The sequence below is a fragment of the Arachis hypogaea genome, chromosome 12 (assembly GCF_003086295.3).
Source record: "Arachis hypogaea cultivar Tifrunner chromosome 12, arahy.Tifrunner.gnm2.J5K5, whole genome shotgun sequence".
NCBI classification, from domain to species: domain Eukaryota; kingdom Viridiplantae; phylum Streptophyta; class Magnoliopsida; order Fabales; family Fabaceae; genus Arachis; species Arachis hypogaea.
Window position 1 is genome coordinate 116990773 of NC_092047.1, and position 17867 is coordinate 117008639.

General features: G+C 36.4%; 3 protein-coding genes and 1 non-coding gene across 4 annotated transcripts; 2 read left to right on the plus strand and 2 right to left on the minus strand.

Annotated features, from left to right (window-relative positions):
- The first annotated feature begins 5614 nt into the window (after positions 1–5614).
- On the plus strand, positions 5615–7531 carry LOC112728633 (uncharacterized). The gene is made up of 2 exons (XM_025778855.3): positions 5615–6192; positions 6271–7531. Exons 1-2 carry the CDS (start codon positions 5949–5951, stop codon positions 7296–7298), a joined length of 1272 nt encoding a protein of 423 aa, XP_025634640.1. The 5' UTR covers positions 5615–5948; the 3' UTR covers positions 7299–7531.
- A 1465-nt stretch (positions 7532–8996) lies between these two features.
- TRNAT-AGU (transfer RNA threonine (anticodon AGU)) lies at positions 8997–9070 on the plus strand. The gene has a single exon. It is a non-coding gene; the product is annotated as a tRNA-Thr (tRNA).
- Positions 9071–9249: 179 nt separating this feature from the next.
- LOC112728634 (uncharacterized) lies at positions 9250–12088 on the minus strand. Its single transcript, XM_025778856.3, has 5 exons — positions 11609–12088; positions 11254–11317; positions 10973–11137; positions 10324–10389; positions 9250–9983 (listed from the first exon to the last, which is right to left on the minus strand). Exons 1-5 carry the CDS (start codon positions 11890–11892, stop codon positions 9801–9803), a joined length of 762 nt encoding a protein of 253 aa, XP_025634641.1. The 5' UTR covers positions 11893–12088; the 3' UTR covers positions 9250–9800.
- A 1137-nt stretch (positions 12089–13225) lies between these two features.
- On the minus strand, positions 13226–15754 carry LOC112728635 (glycosyl hydrolase 5 family protein). Its single transcript, XM_025778857.2, has 3 exons — positions 15179–15754; positions 13938–14532; positions 13226–13858 (listed from the first exon to the last, which is right to left on the minus strand). The coding sequence occupies exons 1-3, from the start codon at positions 15752–15754 to the stop codon at positions 13428–13430; spliced, it is 1602 nt and encodes a 533-aa protein (XP_025634642.2). The 3' UTR covers positions 13226–13427.
- Positions 15755–17867: the final 2113 nt, after the last annotated feature.

Sequence of the window (17867 nt, forward strand, 5' to 3'; positions counted from 1 at the left end):
TATAAAGAGGTATCCATAAAAACTTTCAAAACATTATTTTTACTCTAAATCAAACCCTACCCAGCTACCCTAAAGTGTGTAAATTGGTAATCATGCAAATCACCGGTGATTGATCCTTAAACAAAAGCTGGTGAGACGGCCTAGCTAGTAACAAAATTAGGGGTGGCAACGGGGTGGGTAGGGGTGAGTAGGGGCGGGTTTTTGCTCTATCCGATTCTGCCCCGCCCTATAAAAAACCCGCATCAAATTCGTCCCGCCCTATCCGCGGATTGTAAAAATGTTAAACCCTAACCCGTCTCTGCGAGTACCCGCCCCGCCCCTATAATTATTAAATCCAACAAATAAAATTAAATTTTAAAAATTATATAACCACCATTTACATACATAATATAAATTAAAATAAAAATTTATATATGATATAATATTATTAATCATTTTACTAATTATTTTATATATGTTACATATATTATATATTAAAAATATATATATTTACATATATATATTATATATACCGGGGCGGGTAGGGACGGGTTCAACCTAAACACGATTCCGACCCGCCCCAACCAAAAACCCACCCCGGTGCGGGAGTGAGTAATTACCCGTCCCGAACAGATAGAGACGGAGTGGGTACCCGCAAATTTGGATAGTATTGTCACCCCCAAACAAAACCTTATACATCTTACATACAAAGCCATGCCAAAAGTCCAAACTCGTAATTTTTTAGTGCCAATCATGCTTAATTAATTATTTATTTTTTAGATATCCAAACCAATCATTAGATTTGATTATAACAACTACTTACAACTACCAATGTTAGTAATTACTTTTATCTGCCGCCCAACAATTTTATAACAGAATAAGATGATTTCATCAATGTGCTCAACCATTCTCAGCCACCCATTCATCGCAACACTCACAATAAACCAAGAAATACAAGTTTCTCATTCGTTGACAATTCTTATTTTATCACTTACTTTACAAAATTTCAAAGCTTTTCCGGCCGCTTTCCAAATCATGTTATCCCATAAATAACTTCTCAAGGATGTGTCCATAAATTATATTTTTCTTTTTTTTTTATATCCACAAACCTAAATAAAATACAGTATAATAGGAAAAATTTTGAAACAAATAGTATCACTGAACAATTTTTAAAGTGAAATTTGAGGATATATAACTCCTTCAAAATGGATGGACTAATTAAAAACTTAACTTTCAGAAGAAAAAAAGAAAATGGTTTTATGCTTTTATTAATAGGAGAATCTTTTAATTTATACTATTATTTTTCTTTTATTTCCTTCAACGCATATAAGTTGAAATTAATTTAGCATAGTTTTAAAAATTTAAATTCTTTTTGCTCTTTGCTAACAAGTACCTTTTAGAGAAAAAATAATGAAATATTAAAATACATAAGAAAAATCAATTTTTGAATTCTTTAACTCCTCTCTCTTCATAAAAAAAAAAATCTAATTTTTATCCTAGCATATAATTCTAAATTGGTAATTTTTAACGGTTGAAACTTGGAATTAGAGGTATTAGTAGCACCGAGATAGTTTGATTGTATTTTTCAATTTAATTCAGTTTAAATTTTTTGCGGGTTAGATTAAATGTTGAGTTACTATAAAAGAAGTTAAGTCGGCCGTTTTTAGTATGCAATTCTTTAAGGCATCAGGCTCTGATGGGTTTCAGGCTTTCTTCTTTAAAGAATATTGGGAGATTGTTGGTTTTGATGTTTGGACTATGGTTCGTCATGCGTTCTCTGGTTTGGATATGGATCCAAGGATGATGGAAACTCTTGTGGTTCTTATTCCGAAGGTAAAAAACCCGTTTTCCATGAAGAATTTTCGACCTATTAGTATCTGTAATGTGGTTTACAAAGTTATAATAAAGGTCCTGGTCAATAGACTTCGTCCCCATTTCAAAGAGATTGTTGGACCCCTTCAAGGAGGGTTTATCCCAGGGAGAGGAACTCCGAACAACATCATTGTAGCACAAGAGGTTCTCCATTTCATGAAGAAGACAAAGTCAAAGAAAGGCACCCTAGCCTTTAAGATTGGTCTAGAGAAAGCGTATGATAGAGTGGATTGGGGGTTTCTGAAACAAACCCTTGTGAGTTTTGGCTTTCCTCCTCCGACAGTCAATCTGATTATGCGTTGTGTCACTGCTTCCTCACTGTCTATCCTCTGGAATGAGGATAGATTAAATAACTTCATTTCGAGCAGGCATCTTAGGCAAGAAGATCCTATATCACCATATCTGTTTGTGTTGTGTATGGAGAGATTGTCTTGTTCTATTAATCAACAAGTTGACAGGGGCTTATGGAAGCCAGTTGCGCTTTCTAGAGGGAGTCCAAGAATTTCTCATTTGATGTTTGCTGATGATTTGCTTCTTTTCTATAAAGCCAAAAAGCAGTAAGTTCAAACTGTGATGGTAGCTTTGGAAAATTTCTACAGAGCCTCTAGGATGGAGGTTAATGTGGATAAATCTAAAGCACTATGCTCTAGGAATGTTTTGGCGATAAGAAAAGAGATTTTCACTAGAGTGTCCTCCATCAGATTCGTCCAGAACTTGGGCAAGTATTTAGGGATGAGCCAGCTGGAAAGGGAGATTGCTTAATTAATAAGGCGGACAGACTTTGTTTGCTCAATTCGGTAGTGACTGCGATTCCTACTTACCGCATGCAAGTATTTCTCTTCTCTAAAGGGGTAACTAATAAGATAGAATCCACGATGTGAAACTTTCTATGGAAGGGTCAAGCTGATAGTAGAGGCCTGAATCTAGTTAACTGGAAGGTGTTGGTCACCCCTAAGAAGTTGAGGGTCTGGAAATTAGAGATCCTTTTTGTGCTAATATTGCTCTTCTTGGAAAGCTAGTTTGGCAACTTTTTCACCATCTTGACAAGTTATGGGTTCAACTGTTGACGGAGAAATACCATTCTTCTAAGGATGATTGTTTCAATCGGTCTCGAGAAAGGGGATCTTATGTTTGGAAGAGTATATGTCGAGTTTGGAATATTCTGAATGAAGGTTTTATTTGGTGCATTGAGATTTGGAATAGAACTTTTGGTTTTCTAAATAGCGAAAAGAGGGGCGACTGCGTCATGAGATGGATTATGTTCACATTTCTTATTCGGATCTCAGGATCTTGGACCTTTGATCATCTGGACAGTGGAACCTTGAGAATATCTATTCTTCTCTGAATCAGTCTCTGCAGAGCAACATTAACTCTTACAACCCGGATGTTCAAGCTGGTTCAGAGGTCGGTTAGTGTTGGACTGGTGCGGCTTTAAAGGTTTATGATACTCGTAGTGGTTATTTGTGGCTCAGTAAAAAGATGTTTAGTTGGGAGTATAGGGATAATTGGCTTTGGTTTTGGCGTCAACATGTTCTGGAAAAGCACAAAATTTTGGCCTGGCAATGTCTTCGAAAGGCTCTTCCTACTGCTGCATTTCGTTTTAGGAGGGGCATTTCGCACACAGATAGCTTTCCACGATGTTTCTCAGGTCAGGAATCGGTTTTACATTGCAGTCAGAATTATCCAAAAGCCCAGCTAATTTGGCAAACTCGGGGGATCTCTGGTCAACCAATGGATTTGATGAGTTGGTTTGTACATAATATCAAACAGCGCCTCTTTAGATTCTTTTATGGTCTCTGGTGAATTTGGCGTTCGAGGAATAACAAGATCTTTCATCCTCACGAGTATTGGACCATAGACAAGGTGACTGGTATGGCTTTGTCCTTGAAAAAGGAGCTTCGGAATATTTTTGAGTTGCAACGACTGTCTATCCCTCCACCATTAGTGGCTTTTGGATTCCTCCCTCACTGGATACCTTTAATATTAATTGTGATGCTAGCTATCCTGACAATGGTGTTCGGGTTGGTTTTGCTTGTGTTAGAATAAATTGGAAGGAAAGGTGGCAACGAGGCTGTCTGGGAACAATTGAGAGTCGTAGCATTTTGCAAGGAGAGTTATTTGCTATTTGGAGAGGCTTTCTTTTAGCATGGGACTTGGGGCATAGAGACATTATATGTGAGACAGACTTGTGGAGGTCTTTACTATTGTTAATAATTTACAGGATTGCTCTGGTTTTATTGATCATTTGGTGTTAAAAATCCGAGATATCATGTCTTGGAAACGGCGTGCTGATGTTTGGTTGATCTTGAGAGATGCAAACACAGTAGCAGATTTCATGGCAAAGACTGCAATGAGGATCCTTTCTCCTCAAGTGGAGCTTCCGTTGCCTTGGAAAGAGTTTGAGAGTAGTATTCAGTGGGACTATCTTTCTTAAGTAGTTTCTTGTTTATTTTTATTTCTTTTTTTTGTTGTTATTTGTTTTCTTTTAATTCACAAAAAAAAGTTGAGTAAATAGTCATTTTTTATCATAAAAAATTCGAACGGTAACATATTGATAATGAAATAATAAAATTAAAGTCGTACCCATAAAAAATCGACTTCTTACTACAAAACTATTCAACCCCTAAAAATTACCAAAAAATTTTAAATTACCATTCCTTGACCTCACCCATCATCATCGTCATCACATTACTCTCTTTCTCTCCCTCCTCTCTTAGCATAGACTTGCAGCCCTCTTTATCCCCTTCTCTTTTTCACATGTGTCCACCTTCACTACAGCTATCTTTGGAAACGATGAACAATGGATTCCATTTTTCCTGATTCGAGTTATTCCCATAACCTCCAGTGGTAACCCAAGCTTGCTTTGTGACCTTGTGAAAATTTTTCGAAAGAAGCTACTATGTCCTCTTTCTCTCTGAGAGAGAGAGAGAAAGAGAGAGAGAGAGTTTTTAGATAATTTTTTAAGGTTTGGATAGTTATATAGTGCTCAATTATATGTATAATATTAAAAATATAGATTAAATGTATATAGAATATGTGTATTAATAATTATATATATATATATAATAATAATAATAATAATAATAATAATAATAATATATAATTTTACATATATATGAATGTTTTTAATTGTTTAAAATTTTATAGTCATTTTTTATATATAATTTTCATGTAGAACATAAATAAAAAATTTATAATGATAGATAGACAATATATTAAATTTATTTTTTAATATTTTTTAATATATATAAGTTATAATTTATTGATAGAATTATAGATTATATTCCTATTATTTGAGTCAGCTCGTGAGCTCGAGCCAGTTCGTGAGCTTTCGTTGAGTCGAACTTAAGCTTACAAAATATGCTCAATTGTTAATGAGTCGAGCCGTGAGCCAAGCTTAATTTTCGTAAGTCGAGTTTAAGCCTGGTCTAGCTCGACTCAACTCGGCTCACTTCCAACCCTAATTTTATAGTATAGAGTTAATTTTTTATAAGTACAATTTTAATTTTTTAACGGTGTTTGAATATTTTATAATCAGAAGTGATTATTTACTCTTAAATTTTTTATTCAGTTTTAAAAAAAATAGTATTAAACTATTAATATAAATAACTTCAACTGAATAAATAAATTTTATAATAATATTAAAATAAGAAATTAAATAATAATATGCAAATTACTTAAAATAATATATAAATATATTAAATATATTATAAGTTAAATCTTAAGTTTAATAATAAGATGACAATAATGCATGACACGATTTGATTTGAACTGGATCAAATTGATTTTAAAAAGTAGATATAAAAAAATTTAATATAATTTGGGTAATTATTAAAGATAAAATATAATCTAATCTAATCTAATGCTAAAATTAAAATTATTTAATGTTAAGAACAATGAATGAGAATGGTTTGGAGTTTGGAGTTTGAATTTAAAACTGAAACAAACACCCCTACTTGAAAGTTGAGAGTGTTGAAGGGGGGGAAAAGGAGGGAGCTTTGTATATATAGTGGTGGAACATGCAAGGTGCGTAAAGGAATGACAGAAGGGAACCTACGTGTCTGACTTCACTCACTCTCTCAACGCCGGAGATCACAATGACGTCACACCCACTCCATCCCACCTGCGACTTCGACACCGACTCCGTCGCCTCCTCCCCTCGCTCCGACCACTTCCACGACCCCCCTCAACGCGTCCGCTTCATGTGCAGCTTCGGCGGCAAGATCCTCCCTCGTCCTCACGACAACCAGCTCCGCTATGTCGGCGGTGACACCCGCATACTTGCCATCAACCGCTCCATCTCCTTCCCCGCCTTCCTCCTCAAGCTCTCCAAGCTATCAGGTCACTCTCCAACTCCTCTTTTCTCCCTTTTTCTCTCTTCTCTTCTCTTCTTCACTTTCGTGATTTCATTCGGTGCAGGTATGACCAACATAACCGCCAAGTACCAGCTTCCCAACGAGGACCTTGACGCGCTAATTTCTGTCACCACCGACGAAGACGTCGAGAACATGATGGACGAGTACGACCGCGTCGCACACAATCAAAATCCCCGATCCGCTCGTCTCCGCCTCTTCCTCTTTCCGGAATCATCCGCCGCCGACGATACCTCCCGAGCCGGCAGCATCAGCTCCCTCCTCAACGGCTCCGTTAAACGCGAGAGCTGGTTCCTCGACGCCCTCAACGGCGGCGTCTCAGCCCTCGAGCGAGGCCGCTCCGAAGCTTCCTCCATGGTCTCGGAGGTTCCCGATTACCTCTTCGGGTTGGACAACTCCGAAGAAACGCAAAGCAACCGCGAATTACGACATAAGGACCGACCCTGTCTATATTCGGATCCGGGTTCTCCTGCCCCAGTTGCGTCTCAATTTTCCTCCACATCATCAGTGCCGTGCGTGCCATCTATCCCCAACCTTCCACCAGTTAAAACCAAACCGGCGAACCCGGCTCCTGAAGTGGAGTCCAAGGAGATTCAAATCGAAGCTGAACCGGCTCCACAACCTCAACCGCAACCAAACACGTACCCGGGTAACACTGTTCTGCACTACGCCGCGGATGCCTCCTATTCGGGCCATTCTGTTCAACCGGTTCCGGTTTACTATTTTCCCGGTCCGGTTCAACCAGGAACTCTTCCGGTTCATATGCAGGCTCCATATCCATACGTTCAACAACCGTATCATGCAGTGGTTCCGGGTCAGGTTCCAGTCGGGTACCGTCATTTTGTTCCGGGTTCGGGTCAAGTATATGGCGCGGGTCTGAGGCATGTAAGCCCGATGCACCATCCATACAGTACATCTGCCACAGCGGCTGTGGTTCAAGACGGTGTGAAACAGCAGATGTATCAGGCGGTGCCTGGTTCCGGTTACCCAGCAATGGCAATGACAGGTGGGGATGAACCACAGAGAGGTGGTTCGGAGTTTGTGGTGGGTCGGATCGGGTCGCCAACTCCCTAAATGAATGATGTACTTTTTTTTAGCATGACCTAATTTACTTTTGGTCATGTAAATGGATGCTTAATCTTTGTGTGTATGCACTCTCAGATTTTTGCTACTTATTTGTTCAACGCACAAAAAAGCCAAGTGTGATATATATTTCATAAAATTGTTTGAGCAAGGGATTTTATTGCTCAAATTGTATATATTAATAATGACAAATCTGTTGATTAATAGAGTATTGCTTTAAGCTACATTTGTTTTGCTGTATTATTTTCGTATATTAAAGCCAACAAAATCATATTATTGCAGTGACAACAGTTAAAAAACCTGTCAATGTGGAAAATGAAATTTCAGTTTTTTTTTTGTTACACATTTTAGAAGTATTTAAAGTGAAAGCATTGTGATGATGAAAATATACCGTCGCATCTGTCAAATTTCAGTTCAATTTCTAAAGCGAATATTGGTTCAGGTTCAGGAAGATAAATTTAACTATTTGTGAAGGAATTGAATTTTCTTGTCAATATGGATTAGGGAGGAGATGCCCATAACATTTGAATTGAAAAAAAATATATATTAAGACTTGTTTTTTTTTTCTCCTTCTTTAAATATTCTCTTTTATATTTCTTTTTCCTATCCCATTATCCAAACATATCGCTCTAGTCTCTTCAACCATCTCTCATCAATTATGGGTATTTGTCTCGTACTCTATTTCCGAAAGCAACAAAAGCTTGGGAATCTTTTGACCTAATCTCAACTTGTGTAAAGGAACGACGTTTGTATTTTGCTATTAAAAAACAACAAATTTTATGAAAACACAAATGGGAAGTGTTGGCTAAGGGATATGCCTGTCTGCTTTGCAAGTCATCAACTCATCATCTCACCACATTTCATGCACCACATAATAAAAAGCCACAAAGATACGTAGCGGAAAGAATATATTTAATAGTTAATTACCAAATCATGCTGTAATGCTCTTTGCACTAAACTAAAACTATTTTTAATGAAACAATGGAAGGAAATGAAAGTCACAGTTTAACGCTCAAACCATCAATTATTACTTAGAGCTTCAATTATATCTTGTGAGAATCTAGAAGATCATATTATTTAAATTCAATCATCCTTTCAAGTAATTTATTGATTACTTTTGGCGACTGTACTAAATACTAATACGCTGATTGTGTATTCTTATGATATGTTGTTCAATTGCTTCAAATTCGTGCAACATTTGATGAGGACAGAACGAAATTATTATTCAATCATGGAGACATAGCCTTAACTCAAAATGCTCCATTCAGACCAAAATTATGAACCCACCTTTTTCCTTGGAAAGAAGTCATACATAATGCATTCATGTCTATTTTCAATGCCCCTGAAGGCTGAAGCATTATTGAATAATAATTTCTTTTTCTTATTTCTCTTATTATTATTCTTTTTCGGCTCAAATCAATTATAAAATAATAGAACACAGCTACTCGTCTTGACTCTCTTGGGCTTCTTGAGGTCAACTGAGTCATTTTTTTTGGACTTGATGCATATACATGGGTAGCAACCATATGAAAAGATAAAATATTAGAAATGAATATTTGAAGATTTTATCTAATAAATAAATTGTTACTTGAACACTGCAAATGGTTTGGTATATATAATCAAAAATACCAAAGTAGGACAATAAATATTTTGTTTTTATTTTTACCTGGTTTAGTTGATAACAAAAAAGCTTTCATAGCTCAGTTGGTTAGAGCACCCGTTTAGTAAGCGGGAGGTCTTGAGTTCAACTCTCAATGAAAGCACTTATTCTAAGTTAGATAAATTTATAGTTTACCATTTTGCTAGATAAATTTATAGTTTACCATTTTGCTGATCTCTCGTTAAATCACAGCTGAATGTTTTTATCCTTGAACTTTTTTTTTTTTTAATATTCCTACAAAGAAGACTAAGATATATAGCACAACCTGAAATGCACAACACCTTGGATTGATAACAATTCACTAGTATAGCAAACTCGACACAATAAACTTAACCGGAGGAACTATGCTCTTCAGGCTTCAAGTGTATGTACAAGTTTAACATTAAAAATACTTAATCCGTTGAATATATATACAACAATGATGTAGAACAGATATACAACACCACTCATAACTCACAAAGACAAACTATATTACAAAGGGTTGGTAAAACTAAACTCTCTTCGTTGAGAACGAAACACAGAAGCTGTATGTAGAATAGAAGTGCAAATTTAACAGCTCACCCTGCTGAGACAAATTCGAACAGAACATTGATCTCTATCTGAAACCAATTGAAACAATCACATAGAACACACACAGAAATTCTTCCTCTATGCCTCCTTACCACCGAGTCCTGAGTACAAACTTTCAAGGACCGATGGAATCTGCGCTGTATTTCTTCGTTCGAGCGAGGACATCCTTGAGAAACTCGTAATGAAATATGTGATGCAGACACATAAGGATTCAGTTCAGGTGAAGAACCATTGTTTCAAATATTCCCCACGTGCACTTGAATTCAAGCTGGATTGTGTAAATTTGTGTTCTTTTCCATGCTACCTTTATCATCAATAGACTCGACTGTAATAAGAGGAGGAGGGTTTAACTTGCCCTTTCCACCAAAGCCATCGATGCATATTGTGTCACCACGACCATGCCAAGTTCCATCCTGAACATTGTTCATCTCCAAGGTTCTAGACTCCTGCATCATATTACAAAAGATACCAATATTCAATATTAAGATTGATACCAATTACGCATCTTAAGTTAGAACCATTTAAGTTATGATCATTACTAATTTTAAATATAAGTAACCACAAGTGTACTCTTTCTGGATCATACAAAGGAACAACTCACAATCCTATTACGATACAGTCAATTCAATGGTGGTGGAGGTGTGAGTTGACCTAGTATACGATGCAAACCAAGCATTTCTCTTAATCGGATGCAAATATAGTCCATATTCCATAGTTTCTTTCCCATATCACAACAAAATATATCAGGAAAACCAAATTGAAATGAGATAAAATTTTGAAAATGACCTGACTTAATGTACAGCAAGGACAAGCAAAATGGTAGATGCTAACGTCCAAGGAACTATCACTACCCTGCAGAAGGTTTCAGTACAACAAACACATTAGTCAAATTATATCGCACAAGACACAACAACGAATAAAAGTAAATGAATAAGTAATGTAAAGTCTTGCTTTTTTGTTCTCATATGAGGAAATCACACGACTCAAAACTGTGTCAACCAACCTTTTTTAAAATAAACCTTCATGTATGCAAAAATATGTCTATAAAATTTGCTGTTATAATCCTCCATGATTGAGTTCAAACTAATTATACCAATTAAAGAGGAAAAAAGGGAGAAAAGATAAAGGCCAGAACATAATTGTGTATATTTTATTTTTGAGATATGATGGAATACTAGCAGGTTACCACCACAGCATAATTTTGTTTGTTTATGGATTACAAATTATCAATCAATGATGCCAGCTTGTTATAATAAGGTTCCATCTTTATCCAAACAATGGGGTTCTAGCTACACTACTAATAATTTCACTTTAAATATAATTGGATCCAATAATAATTGTCATTCTTAAGAAAGAAAAAAAAAGGAAGACCAAAACCTCTCAAGGCATAAAAATTGCAAGAGTGATAAATAAAATAAATGGAGAAAAGGGTCACCTTGATGTTGAACTTATGTCTTATACGTGACCGGAAGAATCCTAAATACAATCCAACAGAGAAGATGAAGGCAACTGCCAGATAGAGAAAGCAGTGCCGTTTCGTGACAGCAAAGGCAATGAAATTAAGGAAGGCACCAATGGCAAGCAGGAAATACATTGCTGCCTGCAAAATTAGACAGGGAAGTTCCAATAATTTCAGAGACCTACTTAACATGAACAAAAACTGCCAATTCTAACATTGAAATTGAATCATTCCCCAAAGTTCAAACTTAAGCATACCTGAATGTAGCAAGAACCAAAACCAGCTCTCTTCATGTTCTTCCCAAATCGGTAGCAAGGACAGCTGCAACACCAAATATTCTAAACATTTCAGACATGACATAATACAGCATGAGAATCTTCAAACTGGGTACTCTATATATACCTTATCTATACAGAAATAAACAATGAAAAGAAGAATGATAAATTTCCCTCAACAAGATGAACCTTACCTTCTTTAACATCATACATGAAAGAAAAAAGAACACACAATAATCAAACATAGAACAATAGTTACAAAAATCCTGGCACAAGTTAATAATAAAGCTGTACGTTGATGTACACAATTTGCAACTTTTGTGATAAAATTACCTACCATGTGGATTCAAGAAGAATGCGACGATCATCGAAACAATCAAGGAGTTCACCTTCCCACATCCTCAAAACCCCGCCAAACTCTCCACCATTTTGTTCTTCATCATCATCATCATTCCCAACAACCCTCCCAAGCTTCCCCCAATTCCGATGCGAGGTTCTCAACGCCACGGAGGAGCACAGCATGTCGAAGTCCAAAACCGCCATTCCCTCCAACAACCCGTCCTTTTCTTCGTCCTCCACCATAAGCACCGCCCTCTCTTGCTTCTCCAGTTGTTCCCCCATTGTAATTGTTTGCACCGAACTTTCCCTACCCACAAAACGTAAAGAAAGTTCGGTTTTTTAAGGCACCACCCTTTTGGGTTTTGCAAATGCAGGGGTTTGAAAAAGTGCAAGAGAGAGAGAGAGAGAGAAAGAAAGAGGGAGCGAAAATAAAATAAACAGAAGAAGATAAGATAGAAAAGTTTGTTTTGTTGAGTCTGAGTGTGCACACGAGAATCTTTTAAGTTGGCGGGTAATAATTCTGTGGGGCCCAAAATTTGCTACATTATCAGCGGCGTAGCTTTTGCCACGTGGCAACTTGATTTGAGATAATAGTAACCGTGTGATTATTTTTGTCGCCCTATGGATCACGTGTATTTTTAGGTGGGTTGATTTTATTTTGACTATGGTAGTCGTTTTGGATTCAATTGTTTGATTTAGTAGTCAACAAAGGTAAGTTCTATTAATGAGTATATTCATATCCATATCTATATCTACCAAAAATAACAACTTATTCACGCCATCGCTTTGCTTACGGAGCAGGAATGTTGGATGTTGAAAATAGAGACACAAAAAGGACTATTCCATTCCATGTAATTAGAATTGAATATTGTCTTAGCTGTTGGAGTGATTCAATAGCAGAATAGCTTCCAACTGGTACTGTTTTTGTTATTTTTTAGCCCCATAGATAAAAAGACTAATTCATTACGAAATGAAATTTTATTTAAGAGTTTGTTATTAACTAATATATTTAATTTAAATAAAAAAATGTTAACACAAAATTAAAATAAAAAAATTTAAATTTTTTTTAAAATTTTTTATTAAATTTCAAACAGAAAAAATATAATTTACTAAAAAATAAAAAAGAAACAGGAAGAGAATGTGATGGTAGTGAGGCCCAATATTTGGGATTTTGATTGGGTAGAGTCCAATGTGAGCCCATTATGTACACTGTTGTTAGCGTAAATTTAAGTCCAAATAGCGTCGTCTATAAACTGGATACCGAGGGTTGCGTAAAATTAAAGCCCATTGGCGTGAAACTTAAGGCCAACTAATGTGTTGTTTGCGTCACTTATACCACATGCGGTGGATGGTTGATAGGCCCAATGTTGTGTGTTTTTATGGAGTTCAGGAGTTGTATAATGTCCAATTTGGATGCGACAAAAACTCATATTTTGGCCTGGTCAAGTGGTCATGGATATAATACGATGATATTCCAAGATCTAAAGAAGTCATGGATATAATACGATGACAAAGGAGTTCATGACTCGTGGAGAACAACTAGGAACAAAAGCATATCAGCCAAAAATTAGCCAAAATGTGTTTGGGCTCCATGAAAAATTGGGTTTTGATTTGTGCTCCGTGATTCCAGGAGCAGTTTTCAAACATATTATTCAAAAAATGATTCTAATTAAACGATTTTGTTTACTTTTTGGCTGATCACCTTTTGGTTCCATATACTTTTCCATAGATTTTATTATTACGATTATGCTAATATGGCATCGGGTAGGTGCCATTAAAAATAAGAACTAATGCTAATCCTAAAATATTTAATTTAACTAGACGTTGGTTGTAAGAAGCTGGAACCACTGGCTTTGGGGATTATCCAAACAAGCAGAATCATCGTCATCAACGCAGATGCATTTTTTGGTGACTAACTTAGAAGAATGAGAATCAGTGTCCAAGCACAGAAGGTCCCCATTCTTATTTTTGGTGGCTAAATGAAGACCCGTCACCGAAACAAATCTCCAAGAACTCTGTGGTGGTGACAAGCAATCCTTTGAGAGTGTTGGAGGAAGGCCTTCACCAGTTGCCTTCAGACACAGAGGAGAGTCCATCATTCTGATTGGGGCTCCATCTCCTTCGAAACTCCACCTAACATGGTTCTTGCAGTCACCAAATTCAAGTTCCTTCTTGCTGCTCACGTGCGTGCAGTTACCGCTCAAAGGATGGAACAGTATCTGGGACTTTGAAAGGTTAGAAGCTGGATCTGCATCGGAATATCACATTAATTAGCACTACATTTCTGGATTAGATGATTAGATGAAGTAGATGATTAGGGTATGTACCTTGGAGTAGAGCTTGAAGAAGTTGAAACTTGTGTGGGAATTTAGGGTCTCTATAACCTGTCCAATCATGGGTTAAAACAGCATAGCTCTCATCAGCACCAACATTCCCTTGTCGATAATAATAGCTTCCTCCAAAAGACCACAAGCTCCAATCCATGTCCATCGCTGCAAGGTAAGACTTGAAGCACACGATGTATTTGTTGTCTGCATCATTTTCACCCGTCATGTCATAACCGAATTCGCTCACAAACATTGGTGCTGGGTTGCTTCCGCCTATCAAAAATCCCCATAGATTTTGCACCGACTCCAGGACAGAGGCGCAAACCCGATTCACCGGTTGAAGGCTCCAACTGCCTGTGTCGCCGGTAAAAGAGTACAAGTGCGCCTCGTAAACTATCTTGTTGGTGAAGTTTAGGTCAAGGGGCTTGTTCTTCAAGAACGTGAAGTCTTTGTCGAAGTCTAAGCCTGAGATTACAACTAAGAGATTAGGGTTGTGTTGGTGAATGGTTCTTGCTCCTTGCCTCACGTACTTATACCAATCCTTTGAACTTTCACGTGAACCTCTAAGCTCATTTCTTAAGTCCATAGCCACAACCTAATGCAACAAAATTAAGAAAAGGATACTTGAGTAAAAAACGATTAGCTAGTTCAAAGAGTGTGATCTTTGACATATACGCCTATATTTGCGTGGTTTGGAAAAAAGATTCAAATCAAATTTTATAATATAAAGTTTTGAGTATTATATTTATAAAGTGGATAGAGTTCGTTGAATTTGTGTGCACTATGTATGAATCTGAGATACTATTCCGTTAATGTAATGTGATAATATATAACAACTGAATTATATCATATAAATATGATTCTGTTAATGAACTAAAAATTAAAAAATAAAACTAAAAAGTATAAAATAATCTCCTTTTGAATATTTTATGATATGAAAAACACAATTTTAATTTTTCTTTCGCTTCTTATTAATCCGTTTTATATCAAAATAGAAATTATAAAAAAAAAGGTGTACATTGTCCATATAACATTCCGTTATTTAAAAATGTCATTAAGATAATATATTAACAATAATATAACATTTAAAATTATATACTTATTGTATCTAATATATATATTTTAAAGATAATTAATGAAGAGAAAATAAGATAACTTTATGCTCATTTTTATCTTCCAAACGTGAATAATCTGTTAGCAAAATTAATCCATGAAAATAAATGTTTTTGTTGACAACTCACATGGCGTTTTCCCTTGAAATGTTGGGCTACAAAAGCCAAACCTTGAAGCCATTCACGAGGTTGAAAGTGCCTGTCATTGAAGAAGCCATTCTGATCTTGACGATCACAGCACCATTTAGGCATGCTAACATGGTTATCAATGAGCATCATGACCCCTTGTTTATCCAAGGCATCAACCACAGCTTCAAAAGCCTGAAGGTGCGTCATGTTCAGCACCCAAGGGTTGTGCTTCTCTATCGCTGCCACCCTCTCCGGTATGTCCAGACTACTCAAGGTCTCGCCAATGGAGACGTTGGCGTAGCGAGTGAACATGTAAGTCGCATAGGAGAGACGAACGCAGTTGAATCCCCGTTCAGGAAACTGCTTAACGATGTCGTTTAAGGGCAAGTGGTCCAAACCCTCCGCCACCATTGGCTTTGCATGTGCAACCCAATGAGCGCACGTGAGTTTCACACGCTTCCCCGTTGCGTCGTCGATGATCCATCGCTTGTGGGCTGAGAGGGGCAAGGCGTTGCAGTAGCAAGTCAGTGTGGCCAAGAATAAGAGCAAAAGCGAGACCTTGCATAGCATCTTCATTTTCGAATAACAATGAAGTCACATCAATCTCGTGACAATATTACTACTCATTATATAAGTGTTAAATGGATAGAATTTTTCTCAATTCAACTAACTATTCTTTAAAAAATGGTACAATATTTAATTTTTTATTATAATAATAATAATTAAAAAAAATTAAAACAAACACATCTAAAAATTATAAATAGATTTAATATTTTTTTAAAATTAAATATACATTTAAAATACAAACTAAATAAAACTAAAATTTAAAATTTAGTATTTTAAATCTCTGTTTTAGATTTAATATATTTAATTATTAATATATTATAATTTAAATACATATTTAAAAATTAAATTATTTAAAATTTAAAATTTTAATTTTAAAATTCTAAAATAAATCTTAAACCATTTAATTATTAACTACTAGCGTTGAGCCGCTTTTCTATTGAGTTTAAGAAATTAATTTTATATTTTTATTTAAAATATAAATTCAAAATTTAAAAAATCTAAATCCAATTAATTGATTCATAATTTGAAAGTAAATAATATCGAAACATTCATGTAAAGATTGTGAGTACATATATTTTGTTTTTATTGACACATCTAGCTAATAGGTAAACTATTTTCTATCGACAGTGGTCAATTTTTTAAAATAAAAATTTAGCAAAACATATACAGTAAATCTAAGTAGGGATTATTTCATAGTGCAAGTCGTGAAGAGGTTAAAAGAGCTGTTTTGGGCCACGGAGACTACGACTCTAGAAATGGCAGTAAATTCTTTCTTTCAAAAGCTCTTTTCTACAAGGGAGGATATTGACCTGGACGTCATGGGGCCTTTTCCTTGCCCGTCTCTTAGTACTGAGACTTGTCAAAAGTTAGTGGAACCAGTGACGTCTGAAGAGGTTAAAAGAGCTGTGATGACCATGAGTTCGTTTAAAGCCCCAGGGCTAGATGGATTTCAAGCAATTTTTTACAAAGAGTTCTGGAACTTTCTTAGCAACGATGTGTGTGGACTGGTCAAGCGAGCCTTTGAGGGTGAGTCACTGAATGCGGCTATTTTCGATACTCTTATTGTTCTAATTCCTAAAGTGGAAGTTCCCTCTTCCTTACGGGAGTTTCGGCCTATTAGCTTATGTAATGTAATTTATAAAATTGTCACAAAGGTTCTAGTTAACAGGTTCAGATCTTTCCTGTCGGAGATCATTGGTCCTTTGTAAGGAGTGTTCGTTCCAGGAAGAGGAACCACAGAGAATATTATCATTGCTCAGGAGATTATGCACTTCATGAGGAACACCAAGTCTCGAAAAGGGACCATGGCATTCAAGATTGATTTGGAAAAAGCTTATGACAGGGTAGATTGGCGTTTTCTGGAAGCTACTTTGGTCCGGTTTGGGTTTCCAAAGGCTACCATTAATCTTATATTGAATTGTGTGACTTCCTCTTCATTGGCAGTTTTGTGGAATGGGAACAGGCTCCAAAATTTCAATCCGAAGAGAGGGTTGAGGCAAGGAGATCCTATGTCTCCTTATCTATTTGTACTCTGTATGGAAATGCTTGCCTGCTTTATCTCTCATAGAGTTTCCCAAGGTTTGTGGAACCCAGTTGCGGTTTCTAGGAATGGACCACGACTCTCTCATTTGATGTTTGCAGATGATCTTTTACTTTTCTGTAAGGCATCAAAAGCTCAAGTAATAGAGGTCATGCATTGTTTGGACTTGTTTTCTAAAGCGTCAGGTTTAAAGGTAAATCTTCATAAGTCAAAGGCCCAGTATTCCAAGAGGGTGTCGGAGAGGAGAAAAGGGGTTCTCTCAGGGGTCTCTAACATCCGGTTCTGCAATGATTTGGGTAAATACCTGGGAATTAACATCGGTCATGCCAGAGCTTCGAGGAAGACGACTCAGAAGATTATTGAAAAAATTTCGAGGAAGCTCTCCAGTTGGAAAGGACGCCTACTGAGTAAGGCAGGGAGGCTTTGTCTTGTTAAATCGGTTATGGCTTCTATCCCAGTTTATGAAATGCAAATTTCTCTTCTCCCGAAGTATGCATGTAATAAAATTGATTCCTTGATGAGACAATTCTTGTGGAAAGGCCAAGCGACTGGAAAAGGTCTACCTCTGGTCAGGTGGGAGGT

What these genes read in the sequence shown, in the direction of transcription:
- LOC112728634 (XM_025778856.3), bottom strand. Translation starts at nt 11,892, where the DNA reads ATGGGGGAACAACTGGAGAAGCAAGAGAGGGCGGTGCTTATGGTGGAG. An exon ending in ATTCTTCTTGAATCCACATG is followed by an intron (nt 11,318 to 11,608) that starts GTAGGTAATTTT and finishes TTGGTGTTGCAG; the next exon opens with CTGTCCTTGCTACCGATTTG. An exon ending in GACATAAGTTCAACATCAAG is followed by an intron (nt 10,390 to 10,972) that starts GTGACCCTTTTC and finishes AACCTTCTGCAG; the next exon opens with GGTAGTGATAGTTCCTTGGA.
- LOC112728635 (XM_025778857.2), bottom strand. Translation starts at nt 15,754, where the DNA reads ATGAAGATGCTATGCAAGGTCTCGCTTTTGCTCTTATTCTTGGCCACA. An exon ending in ATTTCAAGGGAAAACGCCAT is followed by an intron (nt 14,533 to 15,178) that starts GTGAGTTGTCAA and finishes TTGTTGCATTAG; the next exon opens with GTTGTGGCTATGGACTTAAG. An exon ending in TCTTCAAGCTCTACTCCAAG is followed by an intron (nt 13,859 to 13,937) that starts GTACATACCCTA and finishes ATTCCGATGCAG; the next exon opens with ATCCAGCTTCTAACCTTTCA.
- LOC112728633 (XM_025778855.3), top strand. Translation starts at nt 5,949, where the DNA reads ATGACGTCACACCCACTCCATCCCACCTGCGACTTCGACACCGACTCC. An exon ending in CAAGCTCTCCAAGCTATCAG is followed by an intron (nt 6,193 to 6,270) that starts GTCACTCTCCAA and finishes CATTCGGTGCAG; the next exon opens with GTATGACCAACATAACCGCC.